At 42.0% G+C, this 24,274-nt stretch overlaps 1 protein-coding gene and 1 long non-coding RNA gene across 3 annotated transcripts in view; one reads left to right on the forward strand and one right to left on the reverse strand.

The window, feature by feature from the left end:
* The window catches only part of LOC105031580 (ADP-ribosyl cyclase/cyclic ADP-ribose hydrolase 1), a 74,761-nt gene that overhangs the window by 17,611 nt on the left and 32,876 nt on the right, over nucleotides 1-24,274 (reverse strand). For both annotated transcript variants that reach the window (XM_020044345.2, XM_013139546.3), the window contains exons 2-5: nucleotides 23,038-23,167; nucleotides 22,785-22,920; nucleotides 780-862; nucleotides 181-254 (exon numbers count right to left, since the gene is read on the reverse strand). In XM_020044345.2, the coding sequence (XP_019899904.2) occupies nucleotides 181-254; nucleotides 780-862; nucleotides 22,785-22,920; nucleotides 23,038-23,167 (423 nt within the window). The remainder of the gene's footprint in view (nucleotides 1-180; nucleotides 255-779; nucleotides 863-22,784; nucleotides 22,921-23,037; nucleotides 23,168-24,274) is intronic.
* LOC117593600 lies at nucleotides 16,656-17,706 on the forward strand. Its single transcript, XR_004575034.1, has 3 exons — nucleotides 16,656-16,759; nucleotides 16,910-17,128; nucleotides 17,525-17,706. It is a non-coding gene; the product is annotated as an uncharacterized LOC117593600 (long non-coding RNA).

Here is a 24,274-nt window from a genome sequence, read left to right on the forward strand (position 1 = left end):
AGACCTAGAGTAAAACCATATGGAGGCCTAATACAGAACAGACAAAGGGTCAAACACGGCAATGTATAGAACAGATGCACAACATTTTAATGAATATAAAAAGTATATGTTTTGAAGAAAGACCATAAAATAGGGCTCTATTAAATAATTGCCTGTTCGGATCCAGTCATTGTACCTTACCTAGTGGGTGTGAAAGGAGTGGCAATAGATCCATTCAGCATAGCTGAGACATCACCACATGCAGCTTCTGCAAACTACCAGGGAAACACATAATGTCATATACAAAAAATAACAATAATACACTTGCAAATTAAACTTAGATTTCCAGACACAATTTTGGTTATGCCTACTAATTTCCTCCCACCAATATTTCATATTCTGCACTCATCCTAACTTAAAACTGAAAGATTTTAAAAACACCAACTATATACCTAAAAGTCATAAAGTAGTCTGTCTTGTGAGCTGGACTATCTTTAAAAGGCAAATGGAAAACAAACGTGTTGTGCTGTCGTGAATACTTAATGGTATCTGCGTGAAAACGTGTAGCCTGGTAACCACTGAGCAAAGAGTCCAGACAGAGCTCAGAAATGTTTCTCCATGGAAACTAACACAAAGGCCCATTGATGAACATTGAGACTGCACAAAAAAAAATCTCTCATCCCCATCACATTCCCATTGGTTTGTAGCTACATTATTAATTTGTCTATATTCTGTGCGATACATGTAGCAACACAATACATTTCTGATTTTGAAGCACTTACACTCTGAAATGAACTTACCGCTGCAGAGGCCCTATTCCAGAATGATTTAACTGTGTGGTTGACACAGTCATTCCAGGATGGGCACCCTGTGGTAAAGGTTTCTGAGGAAACAGACAAAGGCAATGATTAACTATTAATGCTTTAGAGTTAAACTGAAACAAGAACAAACCATTTTCTAAGAGGAAGGACTTTATGGAAGGCACGTTGCAGCCCTTCACAGAAACAATTTTGGACTTATCAAAGTTCAAGGAACTTCATAATTACTGGTTTGTTCATCAATACTGTATTGAAATAAGAAGTGGATATGCCTTCTTGTGCCTATGCTTGATAATTCTTGGTTGTTCAAAGAGAGTGGTTTTAGTTGATACCACACTTTTTGAACAAAGGTTTTGACAAGTTTGAAAATGCCACCCAAAGGCTCTCTGAAGTATTATAATTTCTATATGATTTTATTTCAATTAGACACCTGTTTTTTAATTAGAAATATTCTGCATTGAAGGTCCACTTCAGAATAGAGGTCTTCAAAAAATTGGATCCATTCCAAAATTAACCCATGTATTTCCCATCCGACCCGATATACATACAAAAAAACCTGTGCCCGTTTGGATCCAAGAGTACCAAAAGTAAATACAGTACAAACTAGACATGGTGAAGCCAACTAGACATGGTGAAACCACAAGTACATAACAGTTTACTGTTATACTTCAGTAATAGCATAATTAGCTGTCTAAATAATGCTGGGTAACCTCTGTGTAGAACATGTTCATACACAGAGGTTATTTTGTCAGTTTCTGTCCAGCATGAATGGCTGGATGCTTAGCAAAACACAAAATTTGCAATGGATAGCAATAGGAAGGATGCCATTTGGATGGGCTACTTAACACCAAACCATAATGTTTTTCGATTGCTACTGTACATCTAGCTAGATATGTTGTAGCATATAGACAATTTTTACAGGGTTTATAATCAGGAGCCAGTTAGGAAGAAAAAACTTCACTAGCTATTCTGTTCTGAAATGACCCAGACCCACTCAGACCCTGGGCTGAATTGAGTTTTTGGTATGGTGGCCGAGTGAAGACCTCTACTCTGGTCACAATCATCAATTTGAAAAGTCCAATCTTGCAATGAAATAACTGGTTTCATATGACAAGATATGAAATAGATCACAAAATCTGACAATAGCCTATTTAAACAATTTTTTTTTTGATTTTTGATTTTTAAAAGTAGGCCCCCCAAATGCCTATGGAAATTAGCGTTTCACATTGTAATTAAAACCTTTCCTAAATGGGTGTATATTACATTGTTCCCTTGTCAGAAATCTAAACTCACAAACGGAAAACTCTTTAGAGACTATTGACCTGTTTTATTTTCCATATTTTCCTGACTTCATCAGCCAACAGCCCATGGCACTTTTAAGTCGGTACCCAGGGAGCCTGCTAATTGTACCCAAATGGCGCTAATCACCTGTCACTGAATGCATGACGTCAACGGATGAATGGGCAATACTTCCAAATGAATGATGAGTCTTGGTTGAATTTTAATGAACTTACAAATGAAATACAAGATTTCCATGACCATTCAGCAATTTATTTAGGCTATTATTGCAATAATAGAAAATAGAAATAATAGAAAAATAATAGAAAAATACAGGCTACTTGACAATTCAACATATGTATCAAACGTAAATGTTTTTCAACAGGAGATTGCAGCTTCTTGTGTAGGCTAATTCATCAAATGTAAATCTAAAATGTAAATCTTAATATTTTCAGAAATGAAATACCAGTCATTCTTTACCAATAGCCAACTACAAATTCAAGAAAGGTATTACATGTAACTGTTTATCTTAGGAGAGAAAGATAAACAAAATCGCATACACATCCTATCATCTCTCTTTTAATTTTCTCTGCTTATTTTGCTGAAGATTAAAATTCTACAAAAGCATTAAGATACATAACTATTCACACAATGAAGTACCAACGATCACCAATTTTCAATTCAGCAAACATATTACACGTTACTGTTTTTCATCACTACAACTGACAAATTACTTTCTATATTTTCATGCAGGCTACTGTTAATCATTCTTTGAAATTGTGTACATGTTGTCTACATTATTTTTCAGTTGTTACATGTACATGTCTACCTCGGGAACCTCACTGCTGTAATCCCTTGCAGCTTTAATTTGCACATTTATACATCCCACTTTTAACATACATTCTTCTTAATTGTTTAATTTGTAAATGTTTTGCACTATTCTATTTGCACTTCTGGTTAGATGCTAACTGCATTTCGTTATTGTACTTGTTCAATGACAATATAGAATTTTATCTAATCTAATGAATAGCAGTGAAATGACATCAGTGGATGAATTGGCGATTACGCCCTGATCAACCCAGAAACATGTGACTGAAGTGTAATGATGAAGAATGATGATGAGGGTAGAAAACAGTATATAACCTGAAGTCCTGAGCAAGTCAGATACAACTCAGGCACAATTTACAGTGTTTAGTTCACAATGGCAAACAGAACCCGACGAGTCGTCGCCCTGATAGCATTGTCTGATGCTACAAAATTTGGATGAGATCGAGTCAGATAGAAATATATCCCGAAATCGACGTCTTGGATGTCGGGTCTTCATCTGATCCTGATAATGAGCAGCCACTTCCAATGCCTGAGACTCCTCGCAAAAAAAAGAAACAAACCAAGAGGAACTGTTATCAAAGTTATCTTTTGATCATCCTTTTACTCTGATAATTGAATTAATATTTCTTTATTATGTTATTCATTTTTATTAAGCAACCGTGCTTTAGGCCTATGTATGGCTATTCATACAGGTATACTTTGGACGTTAGCAAATTGGTCGATAATGTCTGTTATTTTACCTTGTACATCATAGAAATTGGATCAAAATGAAAACTAAATTATAATGGATTTATTTTGAATAATATAATGTAATTTTCATTTTGTACATTTGTACAGACTAATAAATGAATGAAAATTCTACAGCCTGTGTTCTTAGAAATAATTGTTCTATGTATTATTTTTAAGTAATTATTTTCATATGATGAGACCTTCAATACAAAGAAATTGTTGTAATTTTTAAAACTGATTAACCATTTAAAACAAAAAATTATGTAATTCATATTTTTTTTATACTGTTCTATATAGTTATGACGACCCAGGAAATGAACTGATGCTCTGGCTGGAAGATGATGCTGCGGAGGAGAATGTTATATACTAATAGGGGCGGATTCGTATGCTAATGACATGAAACAGCGTTTGGCTCTGGCTGATACTGTTTATCTGAAAGGCTTTGGCGGTTCTAGTGTTAAAAGTAATTAAATATTCCTTACTGGCAGAGAGGATAGGATATCTGTCACATAAAAACTGAAAGCCGGAAAAGTTTGGTATGTGAATAAATAGAGAACAAACAGGAAAAACTTTCTAAGCATGTCATAAGGAACAACCAGTGTTTAAATTGTTGATGTCACCTCAACTCAGCCAGTGCTTGGATCAAACAAATAGATTATTTCTATCAGAAAGATGCATGTTTCAAAAGAGCTGTTTTGAGGCTTAGAGAATGGCACATCATATACACTGCAAATACAATGTCCATAATCTAGCATGTTTAAGAGTTGTTTCCTTTCAATCATTCATGTATGTCACTGGACCATTGTACAGTAGATTGCTTCAGTATTAACCCTCTCTTCTCAACTTTTTGTTATGATACAAAATGTAATTGACATTTTATTACATTTCAAATGTAATTGATCCATACAAAATAGTATAAAGCCAAAGTGAAAATAAAATGTATAAAAATTACAAATTATTAAAAGAATAACTAAATATGGTGGAGTTCCTCAAACAGCATATAATAGCAGAATGTTTACAATTGCAGGAAACTGGCATTTTCCTTCAGCCTTCAGGCTAAAAATGCATACAGTTTAATAGCAGTGAATTACCCTCAGGCTTAGGCATGTTCACAGGTAAGGCTCAACCTGTGCAGAGCGCATGCCCCTTTGCTATCTAGTGCCCTTTCCATGTGTCATGTGCCCGTCTTCCTTGGTGACATGCCTCACACACACAGACGGGTATGCGTTGTGTCCGTCCACTTAATGCGCTTCAATCACTCCAACACATTGTCCGTCCGCTTTTTCACATTCAGCACATGCCCCTCTGAAGATCTATGCCCGGCCCTGCTCAGGCATATGTCAAAATGTGAACAACAGCTATGCTGAAATGTGCCTCCAACATGTACTAACCTAGTGCCTACTCACCTTCAACCAGAACTATTAACTGCAAACCGGATACAGCAACAGTCTACACTCACCTAAAGGATTATTAGGAACACCTGTTCAATTTTTCATTAATGCAATTATCTAATCAACCAATCACATGGCAGTTGCTTCAATGCATTTAGCGGTGTGGTCCTAGTCAAGACAATCTCCTGAACTCCAAACTGAATGTCAGAATGGGAAAGAAAGGTGATTTAAGCAATTTTGAGCGTGGCATGGTTGTTGGTGCCAGACGGGCCGGTCTGAGTATTTCACAATCTGCTCAGTTACTGGGATTTTCACGCACAACCATTTCTAGGGTTTACAAAGAATGGTGTGAAAAGGGAAAAACATCCAATATGCAGCAGTGCTGTGGGCGAAAATGCCTTGTTGATGCTAGAGGTCAGAGGAGAATGGGCCGAATGATTCAAGCTGATAGAAGAGCAACTTTGACTGAAATAACCACTGGTTACAACCGAGGTATGCAGCAAAGCATTTGTGAAGCCACAACACGCACAACCTTGAGGCGGATGGGCTACAAAAGCAGAAGACCCCACCAGGTACCACTCATCTCCACTACCAATAGGAAAAAGAGGCTACAATTTGCATGAGCTCACAAAAATTGGACAGTTGAAGACTGGAAGAATGTTGCCTGGTCTGATGAGTCTCGATTTCGGTAGAGTCAGAATTTGGCGTAAACAGAATGAGAACATGGATCCATCATGCCTTGTGCAGGCTGGTGATGGTGGTGTAATGGTGTGGGGGATGTTTTCTTGGCACACTTTAGGCCCCTTAGTGCCAATTGGGCATCGTTTAAATGCCACGGCCTACCTGAACATTGTTTCTGACCATGTCCATCCCTTTATGGCCACCATGTACCCATCCTCTGATGGCTACTTCCAGCAGGATAATGCACCATGTTACAAAGCTCGAATAATTTCAAATTGGTTTCTTGAACATGACAATGAGTTCACTGTACTGAAATGGCCCCCACAGTCACCAGATCTCAAACCAATAGAGCATCTTTGGGATGTGGTGGAACGGGAGCTGCAAGATGTTATCCTATGAATATGGGCCAACATTTCTAAAGAATGCTTTCAGCACCTTGTTGAATCAATGCCACGTAGAATTAAGGCAGTTCTGAAGGGGGTCAAACACAGTATTAGTTTGGGGTTCCTAATAATCCTTTAGGTGAGTGTATTTCAGCACCAGTGGTTGGCAATGCCTGTTTCAAGCATTTTCTTAAGCTGAAAAAAAAAGTGCACCTCTAAAACTCCTGACTATAACTCCGGACATCGCGCTCCAGGCGATGCATCCTGCGCCGACCGAAGCCCAGAAGATCTCCTCACTCGTCTCCTGCCTGTCCGGGAAAGCCCTGGAGTGGGCCACCGCCGTTTGGAACATCGAGCAGCCCACCCAGGGCAGCTACGCCGACTTCACCCGCCGCTTCCGAGCCGTGTTTGACCATCCTCACGAAGGGAGAGAGGCGGGTGAACGGCTGTTCCACCTACGGCAGGGGACGAAATCGGCGCAGGAGTTCGCACTGGAGTTCCGGACCCTGGCAGCAGGATCGGGGTGGAACGAGCGGGCTCTTATCGACCACTATCGGTGTAGCCTTTGCGAGGACGTCCGGAGGGAGCTAGCTTGTCGAGACGTGTCCCTCTCCTTCGACCAACTGGTAGACATGTCCATCCATCTCGACAACCTGCTGGCTGCCCGAGGACGTACCGGAAGAGGCCCGCCCGTTCCACCCTGCCAACCAGATGGCGCCGTCTCCATGGACCTGGGGGCGGCTGCGCTTTCGGGCAGAGGTCGGGGAGGACAGGTGCGGAGTGCCTCCAAGAGGAGACGAGGCCATACAACCGCACCACATTGCACCTCCCTCCCCGAGTCGAGAGGCGACAGGCATGGCACTTCCATGTCACCCCAGGTAGCACATGCCCATTCACCACTTACCTCTTCCCTCTCTATGTGCACTGTCCCGGTTAAGTTCCCCGGCTTTCCGTTGCTTTCCCAGTGTTAGGCGCTGGTAGATTCAGGCGCAGCTGGGAATTTCATGGATATGTCCTATGCTCTGCGTTCACGCATACCCCTTCAGGTCCTCACTACCCCCCTAGCCGTGAGAGCTTTGGACAGCCGGCCACTAGGGTCGGGTTTGGTCACACGATGTCCCCCTCCTTATGGTTACCGGCGACCGACACAGCGAAACCCTTTCATTACATGTTATCGACTCACCCACGTTCCCAGTCATTTTGGGTTTCCCCTGGTTGTCCCTACATGACCCCGTCATCTCCTGGTCTAGTCAGAGTCTTTCGGGGTGGTCGCGGAAGTGTGAAGGTAGGTGTTTGGGTGTTTCTGTTGGCTCAACCTCGGTGGAAAGTCCAGACAGTGCTCCCGCCTTGCCAATTCCCCCTGAATACAGGGACTTTTCTTTCCAAGGCTAAGGCCACTGTTTTGCCACCACACAGGCCGGGGGATTGTACGATAGACCTCATTGACGGTGCCGCACTCCCTAAGGGTCATGTGTATCTGCTGTCCCGTACCGAAACGGAGGCTATGGCCGCATACGTTAAGGAAGCGCTGGAACAGGGTTACATTAGGCCCTCCAAGTCACAGGTCTCCTCGAGTTTCTTTTTCGTGAAAAAGAAGGATGGTGGTTTGCGCCCGTGCATCGATTACCGGGCGCTGAACAAGATCACCATTCTATTCCGCTACCCTCTCCCTTTGATCTCTGCGGAGGTGGAGAGGATGCACAGGGCCCGCTTTTTCACCAAATTAGACCTCAGGAGTGTCTATAGCCTGGTACGTATCCGGGAAGGGGATGAGTGGAAAACAGCTTTTAGTACCACGACCAGCCACTATGAGTATTTAGTGATGCCGTACGGGTTGATGAATGCTCCGTCAGTCTTTCAGTCCTTCATCAACGATGTATTCCGGGACATGTTGTGCGAGGGCGTGGTGGTGCATATCGATGACATCTTGATATACACTGCCACCTGCGCCGAACATGTCTCGTTGGTGCGCAGGGTGCTTGTTAGACTGCTGGAGCATGACCTGTACGTGAAAGCGGAGAAGTGTCTGTTTTTCCAGTCGTCTGTGTCCTTCCTGGGATATCGCTTTTCCAGCACAGGTGTGGCTATGGAGGAGCCTCACATTGACGCCGTGCGTAATTGGCCGACCCCAACCACGGTGAAGGACGTGCAACGATTTTTAGGCTTCTCGAATTACTACAGGAGGTTTTTTCCGGGGCTTTAGCCAGGTCGCGGCTCCGATCACCTCCCTTCTGAAGGGGGGGGGCGACCCGGTTGCGGTGGACTGTGGAGGCGGAGCGGGCGTTTGCGGTCCTGGCCCATCCCGACCTGTCGCTCCAGTTCATCGTGGAGGTGGACGCATCCGACTATGGGCTCGGTGCCATCCTCTCCCAACGGACGGGGAGCCGTAACATGCTCCGTCCCTGTGCCTTCTTCTCCCAGAAGCTCAGTGCGGCGGAGCGGAATTATGACATAGGTGATCGTGAGCTGCTGGCCGTGGTTCGAGCCCAGTCGGCGTGGCGGCACTGGTTAGAGGGGGCTAAACACCCTGTCCTCGTCTGGACGGACCACCGAAACCTGGAGTACATGCGGGCAGCGAGGAGGCTGACCCCTCGCCAGGCAAGGTGGGCTATGTTCTTCACCCGGTTTGTTTTTACTCTTACTTACAGGCCGGGGAGTAAGAACGTCGGGGCTGATGCGCTGTCCCGCCATCATGACACGGAGGAGAGGCCAGTGGATGATGCTCCCGTGCTCCCGGAGTCATGCATCGTGGCACCGGTGGTATGGGAACTGGACGCGGACATTGCTAGAGCGCAGCGTGACGAGCCCTCTCCGCCCACATGCCCTGAGGGTCGTACGTATGTGCCGGCGGCTGTCCGCGACCGCCTCATCTACTGGGCGCATACATCTCCCTCCTCCGGTCATCCTGGTATCGGCCCAACGGTGCGCGCCCTGGCTGGTAAGTACAGATGGCCCACTTTAGCCAAGGACTTGAGGGTGTCCACCCAGAGTAAGGCACCCCGGCACCTACCTGTGGGCAAGTTGCACCCCTTGCCCATTCCACAACGACCATGGTCCCACCTATCGGTTGATTTCTTGACTGATCTTCCCCCTTCACAGGGCCATACCACCATCCTGGTCGTTGTGGATCGGTTCTCCAAGTCCTGCCGCCTCTTGCCTCTGCCCGGCCTTCCTACTGCCCTACAGACCGCGGAGGCCCTATTTACACACGTCAACCGGCACTATGGGGTGCCCGAGGACTTTGTGTCTGACAGGGGTCCCCAGTTCACGTCCAGAATGTGGAAAACCTTCATGCAGCACCTGGGGATCTCGATCAGCCTGACCTCGGGCTACCATCCCCAGTCCAACGGGCAGGTGGAACGGGTGAACCAGGAAGTGGGCAGGTTCCTCCGGTCCTACTGCCAGGACCGGCCGGGGGAGTGGGCAGAGTTTCTGCCTTGGACAATTTTACTCCTCCACGGGCGTATCACCTTTTCAGTGCATGCTGGGTTACCAGCCGGTCCTGGCACCCTGGACGCCGAGCCAGACCGGTACCCCTGCGATGGATGACCGGTTCCGGCGGGCAGCGGGCACGTGGGAGGCTGTGCAGGCTTTCCATTCCTCCTTTTGACGTCTCCTCCTGGGTGGACGCTGTGTTGGCCCGGTGTGCCGCAGGTGACGGTAGGGATTCTCTTCCTGCTCAGTGTTGCTGTCAGGCCAACCGAGGAGTTCCCCTACCGTCCATTTCTGCCGTGTCTCTTTGTGGTGGTTCATTCTGTCACGGTCGTGGGATGAGAAGGACACAGGCGCAGAGTAGAGGTATTGAAGATAATCCATGTTTAATGAGATAAAAAAAGGACTCCAACAAAACAAAAGGCAGCAACCAGTGACGTGGGTTTAACCAAAATGAACCACACCTCTGGGCCTACAAACTGAACTTAAATAGGGTCCCCAATTGGAGGCAATAACCAACACCTGCCTCCAATTGGGGAAACCAAAAAAAAGGATTAGAGGTGGCTAAAGGCCACCTCCTGTCCTGTCCTGGCTATGCCCTGAGCCCAGCGCAGAGATGGCTAGGGGCACAGCCAGGACGTGACACCTGTTTATTTTCAGTAGTCATGTAATGCAGGCTTATGTTATGCCCCTCTCCCCCCTTCCGGTTGAGTAGCCCTGTTCAATAGTAAAATATGTTGTCATTGCAGATGGAATACAGCAGCAGCTCATTAATCCTACAGAGTCACCTGAAACTGACCTGGACTCAAATGTAACTTCACCAGCTGCATCAGTTGACACTGAGGCGGAGAACAGACAACTATTAGAACCTGCCATGTCAAATTACCAAAGACCAATAACAACCTAGAAGTGTCTCTCCAGGTACATCCTCCCTCGTCTCCTTCATCCTGCTAGAGAGCACCAAAGAATGAAGAAGAACGATGACCTGACAGCTCAGCTTAACCTTCTGGATCAGCGCAGAAAAGAGAGGGAAGAGAGACATGCCATGCTCACTGCAGAGTTTGTCGATGATATTGCAAGATTTTATCAAACCGTAAGTGACCTGATCCACAAAACTGCCACAACATAAAAAATAAGGTCTAGCCATGTTCAAAATCCATCAGCTTTTATTTGAGATGGGGAAAGAACGTGCTGGAGACACAGCCGGCTGAAGACACTATTTGAATACACACAAAGATGTGGCTAAAGTAATATTTTTTTCCAAAGTGGCTAAATAACTTTTGTTTGTGATTTTAGTGAAAATAATTTGTACACTTCGTGGATGTTGACCTCTTGAGTTATTTGATTCAATATTGTTTAATTTTATTTATATTCTTTCATTTAAAATGCAGAGAAAGTGCATGTTTGAACAAAATAATTGAGTGCACTTTCTCTACATTTTAAATAATAAGTTCAAAGTTGACCGCTCTTTTAACTGTTCACAATATTTTATTGTTACACTTACAATTGTACATACAAATATTTGACTAAATAAAAAGAGGTTGTCTTCAAATGTGTATGTCAATAATTCACTGAGAGTTCAGTAGGCTAGACCTCAGCACCTATATCCTGCCATGGCACATGAAAAACCTCATCAGGTCATTGTGGACTCGAACAGCAGCCCGAGATGCTCACCCTGCTTCAACAAAGGTGCTTCCTTCTGTGACCTGTCTTCTCCACTCCCCTGGTTGTGCCTCGCCATTGCTCAAAACAGAGTCTGTGAAATTAGGTGGTATATACTTTGTTGCCGGTGTTTTGGCAGCATCTGTATAGGCCATATAATTGTGCCATGCAACACAGGCGCAACATGTGTACATATGTCTGGTAGGAATTCCAAATGTCTGCCAAGAATTCTCCAACTTGTTACCATCAAACCAAATGTGTTCTCAATCACACGCCTGGCCCGTGAATGTCATTAGTTGTACATCCTCTTGCTGTCATCCAGATTGGCACCTGGTAAAGCAGAATATACACTGAAATTTAAAATAACACAAAAACCCCACTGACTTCTAACTGCATTTTGTTGTACTGTATTCACATGTATTAAGTATATGTATGTACAAGTGGTATATATATACAGTATGTGCAATTAATGCAAATGCACTACATATGGCAATTCTAAATGTGCAATGGAGGCACATAGATGAGCGCAGAATATTTACAAGTATTAAGTATAAATCTATAATTAATCTAATATTTTGTCTGCTTATGATTTAACCTTCCAAATATTTTCAGAATATCAATAAATAATTGCTTACTTTGAAAGGGCTTCATCAGATTACATGCTATGGAAAAGCAACATCTCCAACAATGACATGGGGGTTGGTGACTCCTATCCAAGGAAGATTTGCAGGTGGAGGGATAGCAATTGGCCGGTTTACGTGAAGTGGGGGGCTTGATGTGTGATGAAGGGTTTGACGCGATGCAGAAGATTGTTGAAAAGATTAGCCGCCTAAAATATTTTAAATATACCTCTTGTATTTTAAATAAACCTCTTCCCCTGAACAAGCACACTGTATTCTCCTTCATCTGCTCGAGACATATTCAAAGCCCTCGTTGACAACCTCCTTTTTGCGTCTTATCTCTCCTTATAATTAACTGAATACACATCAGTTCTTCCAACTCAATCATCATTCTCCTCATCCTCAATATTAATTTTACACATTCTCTCAAACTCAGCATTCCAGAAATAGATTGTTGTTTGAGCTTACCCACTATACAGATACTTCTTCAGTGACGTTTTCTTGTCCTAAAAGCGAACAAACCAACATTTTGCACGACAGCACCACCTAGTGCAAAGAAATGTAATGGCTAGCTACACAACAAGGCGGCACAACTATAAATGCTGAGCACGTGTCCGTAAACCCGCATATGACATTAACAACGCAGACCCGCAGAACCATAAACCAAGCTTAAGAAGCAGGGAAAAATGGGCAAGCGTAAGGATCTAAGCGACATGAACAAAAAACGCTGAACCGCCTGAGGGAGGGGTGCAGACGGTCAGACAGGAGACGGACCAGAGGAGCATCGACCGGTGAAATTGTTCCTTAATACGGCTTTCATATGCTTTAGTTATAGGGTATTTTAGTTATAGCGCCTGTAGTTAGAAGAATATCGTTTTGTTCCATGTCCTGACGACCATTCCCATGCAGCTAACCTGTTGCGGGGCGATTTCGTGCAGGATATTAATTAAGCAGTTGGACTGCTGGGAAATCTTCAATTTAGGTTGGACTTCAATATGCAGTTGAGGTTGGACCTCATCCTTTAAATATCAGAGACTGTAGGAGGGAGTAGGGATTGCTCCTGTAAATTGCCTATATTTGGTTAAATTAGTTGTTGTACTGATGAAGTTGTATATACGCGCGCCTATTGTGTTTGTTCTGTATGTGGTTGTGGCCCAAGTCAGGGACCTTTGTCCTTATCTTTATGGTTAACCTCGTAAATGCATTTGTCCATTTTGGTGTTCCCTGTGCACGAGGGATCCGATTGGCTGCATTGTATATTCCTTGATAGAATGTTTATCTCGTTTACCGAGGTTGGTGTTAACTTGGACGTTTTGTATTCGCAATGTTTTGTCTTGTTTGGTGTACATTTGGATGAACGCATTCATTGCGTCGTTGTTGTGGTTCTTTGGGGAGGCCTACTCTTCCGGTGTTGTGCTGATGGCTGGCACACGTGGAAGTGTTAGCCTGCTAACTTAGGATTGTATACGACCATAAGGTCCTAAATTTCATTAGAGGGATAGATTGGAAATTGGTATAATGGTGCTTCTCTAATTTGGTTATATATGGTCTCGTGATTTTCTAATGAGGGGTTAAAATTGTTTTGTCTCTCCTTGTATGGGGTAGTTTGGCCAATGTCTTTAAGATAACACGCTGTTTTCAATAAAGACTGGATTCGCAGCCAATATAGTTATAGCCTGCAAAGGAAGGTAAAATAGCTACAGCCTGTTTATTCCCCGAATGAATAAACCCCTAATATTTGACGTCCTATTTAAAATGTTCTATTGGATTTGGTTAATGTAGTTTTACTTGGTTTGTATTTACAATGATACCTGGGATAATACTTGTGTTTTCAGAAACCTACGCCTGATGCTCGTTACTGGCGTTTTAAATTCTAGTCTGATAAACTGACTAATGGGGATCACTCCCTGATTGTTCCTTGATTTGAGGGACTTCATGCATCTGTTTTCTGTTAGCTTGCCTTTATTTTGAGAGTTTTTCCCCCCCAACTGTTGCTGTGTTGATTAGATATGCAAATTTTTTGCAAAGAGCAACAATATTAGATGGGTACAACAATAACTCTGAACTTTTAGTTGACATTGGATATCGGCTAAGATGTAGGCATGACGTCTTTCTCCGGGCAGTCTGTAGACCATGTCACGTTTTTGTGTTGGACCTTTCATTGGCTCCAGGAAGGGGGGCACACCCCCTGGGGTGGCCTTTGCACTAATGGTTCCGTTCCAGTTTTCTGCCTGTCCTCACCTGTGGTAATTTCCCCTACATGAGTATGTTTAGTTTTGGGATAATGAAACATTAAGTGAAAGCTACGTACATTTTCCTCCCCATAGCCTTAATGTTGACATTTATGATTTTGCGACAATTTGTTGTGAGGGTGGAGACCTTAAGTCATCCAACATTGTTAATTGCTTGTACAATGTTGATGTGTTTGCATGACATATACATGGACCTAGCGATTTTGGCTGTCTGCCACTATTTAGTATAACATAGACATACATCTAAGTTAAGAAAATTCCCTAGACTTTAGGAGGTAACTTGAGTCATGATGATTTTGTTTCACCTTGGTTTGGCCGTTACCTGTGGAAATGCTAATTTTGATATGCTAATTTGGAAGTTGTTTCACACAAGCGACCGTGTGGTACAATGTTTTTCTCATTTTCGCATTAGTTTTTCTTAGATTTTCAGTTCGCGACTTTTTATTGGATGAATGTTAGATTCCTCCCAACTATCGATTTTCTTTTCATGTCAGTCCTGTAATGGTTCTGCTTTCAAGCTTGGAGTCATTTTCCGTTGACTCTGTCGTGAAAGCAGGGGGGGACTGTAGGTGCGTCCTGCTGGCGGGGATGAAACGTTTGCCGCCGAATACGTCACTCACATTTCTTGCGAGATTTTTTGACTGCTTCATTTTCTCTGGCGGTTGCCTCGGTCTAAAGGACCGTGGTCCTCCGGCGGCAAGACACTTTTAAATACAAGGCTACTCTCAAAATCGACCGGCCATGTTGGTTTGGACACACATTCGCATCAGTTCGTCGCTCAATCGCGAGTTACAGTCTGCTAGCTAGCAAAGTCATCGACTACCATCGTTTAAGTAAGTACATGTTTCCTTTTTGTGTAACGCAATATTATGTTGACATTGTTTTTAGTTTATATATTTAAAATGTGTAGTCATCTTTGTTCTGGCCTAACTAGCTAAAGTAGCCTTGTTAACGCAATGTTGTTAGTACATGTTGAATTTTAACGAGCTATAATAGGTAGCAAAAGCTTTACATCTAGAAAACACTAAAATTTAAACTTAGTCTTTCTTACAAAAATAACGATGTATATATGTTGTTTAAATTATTTTGTTTGCCTGAACAAGTATGCTGCTAGTCCAGTAGCTAGAGTAAGTGTTAGCTAGCACATGCTGTTTTGCCTTTGTTACAGTACACACTGTGGCTAGCATGTTTTGTGCTGTGTTGCTACTGTACTGGATTTAAGGCGATTGTGATTTCTAATTCTCTGAACTGCTGTACGTTTTATGTTTGAGAAACATTCTGTGTTCACTTGAATCACAACACCCAATGAATACATTTTATTTTTAACAATTTCACTGTTCCACATTTGGCTGATAATGTTTCCCCCCCACAGCATAGCTACTGTATATTCCTAACGTTAACAATCCGGTTTTGTTGCAGATACCTTGGCCAGAGCATAACCGGTTATCTTCACCCAAGAGACCTACTGTTGGTCAATCGTTTTGGTTTTAAAGGTAAATACATTGTTAGTCACAATGTTTAGTTACTGGGCCAAAAGGAAAATAATAATGAAAAGAGTTGAGAGGGACAAACAGGACATTCACTTGAATCACTACATTCTACAGAAGTTGCATTGATTCCAGAAAACCAGGAAAATGTTGAGCCATCTGTAGACTTCAGAGTTGGTATGTAAAATGTATTGCTGTGATGCTTAATTTGTGATCCTGTAACTAAACTGTACACTTTGTTAGATTTTCAAATTTCTGTTCCCTCTTTCTCAGAACCAGGTTTCTCCCCAGTAATCCAGACTCCACTTCAGAGCCAAGAGTTTGAGTACAAGTAAGTGATGTTATTTGTGATGTTTTTTGTCTAGGAAACTATTGCTTCTATTTAAGATTAGGAATCCTTTTATCCATAATCTGTTTTTCTTTAGGGCACTTGACTTTCTGGATAAAAGGTGTGGAGGTGTGTTGTACATATCATTAGCTTTGCACAGTTCAATTATTGTTTCATTACTGAATATGCAATCTCTGCAGTGAAATTAAAGCTGTTATGTTTGTTCCCCCAGTTCGTCAAGTACTAAACTTTACACCCCCAGCAGAAAATGTACCCTGGCAGCAAATGGGTGAAAAGGCTGGAGGTATGTAATATGTTGTGCTAAACTGTTACATTTAAGTCCAATTCATTACATGTATGCAATAACTTCAAACATATTTTTACGTCAATGATTATCAATAGGAGAAAGTCATCGCTCCGTTATTGGCCCTTGGACTCCCCTGGCATCGCATGTACAGCATGAAGTTTTCAGCAATGAAGGTATATTCTAGGCCTATGTCCTAATGTCCAGTTTTTTAACAGTTTTGAAAATAGTGCCTTTAGTTTTCCAGAACGAGAACCAAGCCCTGAGGGAGGAGAACCAAGCCCTGAGGGAGGAGAGCCATGCCCTGAGGGAGGGGAGCCATGCCCTGAGGGAGGGGAGCCATGCCCTGAGGGAGGGGAGCCATGCCCTGAGGGAGGGGAGCCATGCCCTGAGGGAGGGGAGCCATGCCCTGAGGGAGGGGAGAACATGCACTCTCTTTCTTTAATTTTACTTTTTTGTGTGTAATGTAGGTTCAGAATGACCATATGCATTTCATTTTGTAGCTTCGGGTGACAGCGGCTCGCTTCAAGAGCAGGTGAAGCAATTTGGGACAATGCTGAAGATGTTTGCTCGCACTGGGCAATCAGGTACAACTTGCAAACAACACCTGTGGTTGTTGATTTAATTCCCACTGGGTCCACCTGTACGTGTATTAGACCTAGGTATAAATGTCATTGTTTAGTAATTGAGGGACCAGGACTGACTACTTTATTCTTTTATTCTGGGAACCCCTGTAGGTGCAGATCAGACCCTAGTGCTGCGACGTCTTGGAGAGTTTGGCGATGTTGTGCGTAGCATGGAAAACAAAATGGACACTATGCTGCAACATTTCAGTGCCAATGTGTCTGTTGGAGAGCTATCCCTGCCAGGGGATGTTACTCCCCCTAGACACCCAGGAAGATTTGGTGTTTCTTGACAGCATTTTGAGGGAGGATAAAGAGCTCCAGGAACGATTTGTAAGTGTGTTGCTTTCGTTTATAAGGCCGTAGGATAATCTAAAAAGTCAAATTAAGTTTGTACACTGTATATTCTACAGTCTAAATCCACAGCCTGTCACATTTTATATTTATGTATGAGAAGCTTGCGAGAAATGTAATTTAACACATTTTTGGATTTTCAGCTTCGGTTTTTGGCTATCAAATGTGGGAGGGACCTGAAGACAACAGTGTGGAAAATGCTTCAGAGTATTTTGTCTAATAACCTTGCCGTTAATACAACCTGGACTGGTATAGGGGATAAAACCTGTTTTAGAGACCTGTTCCTGAAGACCATTGTTCAAAGTAATTTTTTTAAGTAGATGCCCTTATGCCTTATGCCATTCAAATGTAATGACAGATCTGTATTTTCTACAGGGGCCCTCCGGAAGAACCCGGCAACCCAGGATGCCACTGATGAGGCGGTCCAGGTTAACGTTACACGTTACCTGAAAGGAGCATCAGACCGTGAAGGAGGAAAAATCCGCCCAGCTGAGAAGGACCCACAGCTAACCCCTTAAACCTAGGCTGACTACTGACACCCCAGCATCCCTGAACTGGAACACTATCCTGCAGTCAGTAACTTCAAGAAGCCAGAAGTGCCAGACTACACTCACCAAACCCACCCTGTTTTTTTTTTTGTATTAACTTTAGTATTGGCTTATTTCATTCCATCTTAACGATTCTATTATAGTTTGTAAATCCTATTTCATACCTGTTACTTGATATTGCGCATTAACTAGTACCAACATTCTACTTTCATTTCATCACTATGCTTAACTGTTATTCAATTAATAATAGCTTGGAAATACTATTTCGTACCTCTGATACTTGATATTGCACAGTACCTGGTACCAAATATTCTACTTACTCTGTTTTTAACATCAGCATTTTTCATTCCATCACAGTGCTTAACTGTTATTCTATTGTTAAATATAGCTTGTAAATCCTTGTGCCACAGGTCAGCATTGCAGTTATAATGGTCTGTTCTACTACTGTTTTTACCTCTGTATTTTTATATATGTATATCAAGTTTTGTTTATCACAGATACAAGAGACACATCTTAATGCAGCATGGTGTAAATATTGTGCTCCAGGTCAGCAATGCCATTATAATGGAATATTCTACTCTAGAGCTTTACTCAATGGCTTGAAAATGTGATGTTCTACCTCGTTTTATTTGGTATCCTGCACATTCTTTGGTACCAAATATCCTCATTACTTGTTATGTTTACTGGTAATTATTTTCATCCCAGAGCTGACCTCTATATTATTAACAATGATTGTGTTTGTGTTATAATTTGCTTGTATGGCTGTTCTTTTTTTTTTAACCAACATTTTATTGGAAACCTGCATGTTCTGTGTGTATTTATGTTTATTTTTTTCTGCCTATTATTTATTTCAGTGATCTGACACATCTTGTTTGAATGACAGTTACTGTACTTTGAAATGTGGAATTAAAACACCAAATGGAAATTTGTCTGGTTTGATAATTCATTATTCTCGATAAACTGCATGCTATGAATATTAAATATATATATAAAAGCGGCAGATCGCTCGAAAACCGCGGAAGGTCCGCCTTTTGTATAACGGCGGTGGAAAGGCGGTTGGACCACGGGCCGGCCGCAGAACACAGGCGGTAGGAGTGCGACTGCCGCTTTTAAAAAGCGTCTGCCGCCGGCGGAAAGCTGGCAAACGTGTTTGCGATTTAGACATTCTGACGCTTCTACTGTCTTTGGAGGACCGCCTCCGGTCTGCCGACTCATTGCTATCTGGGGTAAAAGAGTTGAACTTAGAGTTCAAAGCGAATTAAATAGATATTTAAAGAGTTACATGAAGAATTTTGTTTTTCTGTTTCCAAAGTTATAGCAGAAAATTGGCATCTGTTAAAATCAGCATCCCTTCACAGTGTTTGTCTAATCTTTTTTTTTTTTGAGAAGTTAGTTTTATACAAAATCTGTTTGAGATGGGTTTTAACTTGTTTGAACTCTTTTAGAAGAGAAACAAACTTACTGGGTCAAAATTGGGTATTCTAATTTAATTTCTGTCCTAGTAGGCAATCATTGGAATGTTAATGGTTAACAGATGCTTCTTTGAGGTGTAAGGTCAGCTTTCTATTGTCTGGCCTCAAGATAACACCACTCTGTCCTATGAGACTGGATCTGTTCTTAGGTTAATAGACCACCCCTGAGCCCTGAGGTGATAAGACAAAAAGGGGGGGTCATGATTTATGACAGGATTACAGAGTGTCTTTGATGTGCTAGGACTATAAAAAGAGACTTGGAGAATTCACACTGGCCCTCATTTATCATTCTTGCGTAGAAACGGGCGTATATGTTGGCTTAAGATTTTGCTTACCCTACTCTCACCGCATGATTTATGAAGCTGTGCGTACCTTTAAAATCCAGGTATACGCAATACCTGCCCTTGATAAATGCCGCGGCTGAAAACGATCGTCATTCGAATAACACACCCCTATATATTCAAGTCTCCGCTTCCCCCATGCCCTCATTTTACGCCATGGACACACGGAATACGGCAAAAAAGAGAAACTTCTCTGACGTGGAGATTGAGACGATCACCAGGGAGGTAGAAAGAAATAAAATTGTTTCATTTGGCAGTTTAAAAAGCGGAATAAAAGATGATGATGTGATGTGGAGTACCATTCATTCACATTAATAATTGCATGACAATTTGTAATATTCGTCTTATTATTTCATGATATTTATTATTAATGACGTTTATTGTTATTTAGAAGAAGAATGTCGTTATTATTATTATTTCTATTATTATTTAAAAGAAGAAGAATGTCAGTTTTATTATTTTGTCAGTCTGAATTATATTTTGGTAATTTAAAGCCTTTTATTACTGAACCCAGTCCATGCGCAACTGCCGGGCCTAACCCTGAAACGTCATGTAAAGCGCACAGGCTCGCATCTGAAGGAATACATATAAGTCAAATGCTTTGGTAAAGTCACACAAATGAAACCTTGAAGTCCACGTTGCACAAAAATAAACACTGAAGTTTGTAATTATGTTGTTGTTTTTTTACAGTGGGTCATAATATATCATTTCTTTTAGTTTGTCAGTGCGTTAGGATTTTTTTTTCTGCGCATTTCCGCACTAACTCAAAACGTGCGTACACCACCTCCTGAGCTGGCGTAGGATTTGAGAGTGCTGTACGCCAACGTCCATATTGATAAATCTCAAAGTCACCGTGGTTTTGGGTGTACGCCAGTTGCACGCTGGAAATTTGGTGTACGCACTTTTGATAAATGAGGGCCACTGAGTTTTCATCTTGTAGAGAAATTAGGCTAAATAACAGTTATGTTAGCTGTCCTTCAAGATGGTGGGACAAGATTCAAGATGGTTGATATGCAATAAGGTGTGTATGTGAAACAATGGTGAATTTGATTGTAGTTCCGATACAACACAATCAGATGTAAATTATATAGCAACTGTGATGTGGTTAGATGGTGAACTGAGAATTGTCCATGAACTACTCTTTGAGAGTGATTCTTCAATGTAAACAAACTACCTTAGCTGATGAGTAATTGAAACAGTGATGAGAAAGGAGAAATTGTGTTCTTCTGTTCTTAGAAAAGAGTGGAATTGTTATTTTGCTACTTTAGCAGAACAGAAGCACCAGAAATGTTAATGTTACTGTTTACAACTGGTCTAATCTATTTAGACAAAGGAAGTAGAAAGACATTGGAAATACGGTTTTGAGTGTTTGGCTCTAATGCATCAGCGAGATGCAACAAGCTAATGTAATGGACATATTTGTGATGGTGTACTGTGCAGTTGCAACTAATCTTCTTAAGGATAATTCACATTTCAGGTACAGGACACTTGAAAGCGATTCAGCGATAGAGGACTAGTTGGAGCCCAGAGAGACTTGGCTTAAAGGACAACTATGAGGTGGGCTGACATAAGATGGATCACACACACACAGAATGTCCTACAGCTACGAGCGGAGTCTACCCTGGGGTGACGTCTACAGCAATGATTCTGCCATGAGATGGAGAAAGCAACCTCCAACCGAGAGGATGGAGGCGAAGGAAAGCTCCGGTTCGGGACAACGTTTACGGGGGCACGGAAAGACCAACAGCACGACATCATGCCACGCTGATTTGGTCCATACCAGGTACATCTCATCTGCTGTCCAGGTAGCTGAGAGACGAGCCTGGGGTCGACGACACGCTACAGGAGGGCTTTGGTGTTTAAAGGTTAGGCACAGTGAATTGAAGTCACTGAGGGAAAAGTGAACTTTCGGGTGCTAGTAACCAGTCACTTTTTACCCGGCCTGCAGCTATAGAGCCTTTAGCTAAAACTGGTCATCTTGGCATTCACAAGGGAGAACACACAGATTTCCCTGACCTGGTTCATAGAGCAGCTACTACAGCTGTGTCTGCATTTGAGCTATGAAGGACAACACCTTGGAATATACATCTGACTTTTACGTTCTGTTACACCGGCCTGCCAAGAAATGGTTCATAACTGACTGTCTTACGTTTGGAGGAGCAGGACATTTGTGATGACTTTGGAAGTACATCTTATTGGAATCATGGAGAGGACCTTTCAGTGAATCGAGTAATTGAGAGGACTTTGTAACAGTGACTAATTGGAGAATGTATTCAGTGATAGGTGTTTACACATCCACGTGTCGTTGCCACATACCCCATTCTGTCAAAATATGTGTCACCTGAATTAATTTCCTATGAACAATGATTTTAACATAAAAGATTTTGCTGTACTATGTTATGATGCTGTATAATAACAATGTGTGATCTTGAAGTTAATACGAAGGTAAAGGTCTAGAAGCATGTAAAGGAAGATCCAGACATTTCAGATTGATTTCGTTCTGAAATCATTAGGGTAATGATATTGACTGGGTCATGTTGTTAAAGAGTACTGTTTTGTTGCAGTCTACATCATAACCCTTTGGTGTCTCTATTGATTATCCAGACATTGTGTCTCCTCAGGAGTTGAGAAGGATAAGGTGGGGGGACAGCCCACCCTTTGGGTAAATGTTACACAAGACAGATGGGCAACAACTTACCCCACCCCTTCTAACATTTGAAATACGGATTGTTCATGTCTTACGGCAGAGACTCCTCGGACGATTATGTTGGTTAGCGTTTGACGCGTCTCTCTTATTTGCAAATAATTAATAAACTTAATTGTGCCAAGAGAATTTTGTCTCTGTTTCTTATTCCTTTAAGAGTGTCGATCGATAGAATTACCATCACGTGACAACCTATCCTACACTGATAGTCAAAGGTCTAGGACTTACCCCATTTGTAGATAATCCATCAGACTGTGGAATGTTGTTAAATTAATTTATTGGAAATGGCTTTGTAACCTCTCCCAGAGTCCAATAATCTTTCTTCTGAGGCTTTGGTTAGACCTTTTGCTATTAGCGTGATGTTTTACAACACTCCCATACCAGACCAAGTGTGTGTTCTCTAAGTTACACTCTAATGATTTTCTCCTTTGGTGCACCTGATTCTAATTGGCGCCATCTGATGTGACGGTAAATGAGGTCCAATAACTTTTGTGCATTTCTGTAGATGTGGCAAATATTTTTTCCACAAAACTGTACAAACTGATGATTTTTGTTCTATTTTCGCCTTACCATTGCTCCCTTCTTTGCCACACCAAGTCAGTCCATCCATGATATAACCGAGCAGTGTGTCCTCAAGAGTCTGGAAGCAATTTCTCTTCTCTGTGAATTCATGGACTATGTGCTTGGTTTTGCTCCAGAACAACATCTAATATGTAAATCAACAATGCAGCAATTCACTTTTAGCATTAGAATAACACAATCATATTTTTTTTATTGAATGTGTTTGTTTGTCTGTGTGTTTTTGTGTATGTATGTATCTCACCTTGTTACAGATAGGATCCTGGATTATGGTATTAATGAGTGAGTCATAAGCGTCTGTTGGCACATTACACGGGTCCTTCCCCACGAATGCTTGCTCAAACACAGTCCATATTTTTTGACAATCATAAGCACTGAAACAAGGCATTCAAAAGAATATACAGTGTTATCATAGAAATACAACAATATCCAATCAGTGAAAATAGTGAGGGAACCGTGACAGTAGTTAGAACAGGAAACATGTCTATGCCTTAAGCATAAAATTGTTCTGGTTGTCAAAATCCCTTTGTAATAACAAATTCATGAGGGACCCCATCATAAAGAGAGTCCAGGTCAGACAGAAATACCATTTAATTAGATGTAGTACGACTTGGTCAGTGCACTACTGAACAAAAAAAATCTATTTGGGTCAGTACTCGCCGTAACCTAGACCACACCCATAATTCATGAAAGCTACAAACGTAAGACTATTCATCACGACCAGACTGATATCCGTGTAGTGTTTAAATGTATTCTTGTGGGATCAGGTGGCTGTGCAAGGCTATATTGAATCATGTATTAACCAAAAGTGTTAATCAATGCACATTTATATTTTAGATTCTTCAAAGTAAAAACCCTTTAGCTTGATGACAGCTTTGCACATTCTTGCCATTCTCTTAACCTGCTTCATGAGTTAGTCAACTGGAATGCTGTTTCAATGCCAGGTCATGCAGCACCATCAATCTCATTCTTAGTCAAATAGCACTTACAAAGCCTGGAGATGTGTTTTGAGTTATTGTTCTGTTGAAAAACAAATGAGTCCCACTAAGCACATACAAGACGGAATGGCGTATCACTGCAGAATGCAGAAAGACACAAAGGATAGGGTCAGTGGCAGCGGACATATTTCCAGTGCCGCTGATGTCCATTCATCGTGTTTCTTGGCCCAAGCAAGTCTCTTATTATTCTTGATGTCCTTAGTGTCAGTAGTGGTTTCTTTACAGCAATTAGACCATAAAGCCCTGATTTACACGGTCTCCATTGAACAGCTGACGTTCAGATGTGTATGCTAATTGAACTCCGTTAAGCAAATATTTGGGCTGCAAACTGAGGTGCAGTTAATTGCTGATTAACTGAGGCTGACTAATGAATTTATCCTCTGCAGCAAATGTAAATATGGGTCATCTTTTCCTGTGGCGGTCCTCATGAGAGCCAGGTTCATCATAGCGCTTGATGGTTATTCTGACTGCACTTTATATGTT

This window comes from Esox lucius, chromosome 21 (assembly GCF_011004845.1).
Source record: "Esox lucius isolate fEsoLuc1 chromosome 21, fEsoLuc1.pri, whole genome shotgun sequence".
NCBI classification, from domain to species: domain Eukaryota; kingdom Metazoa; phylum Chordata; class Actinopteri; order Esociformes; family Esocidae; genus Esox; species Esox lucius.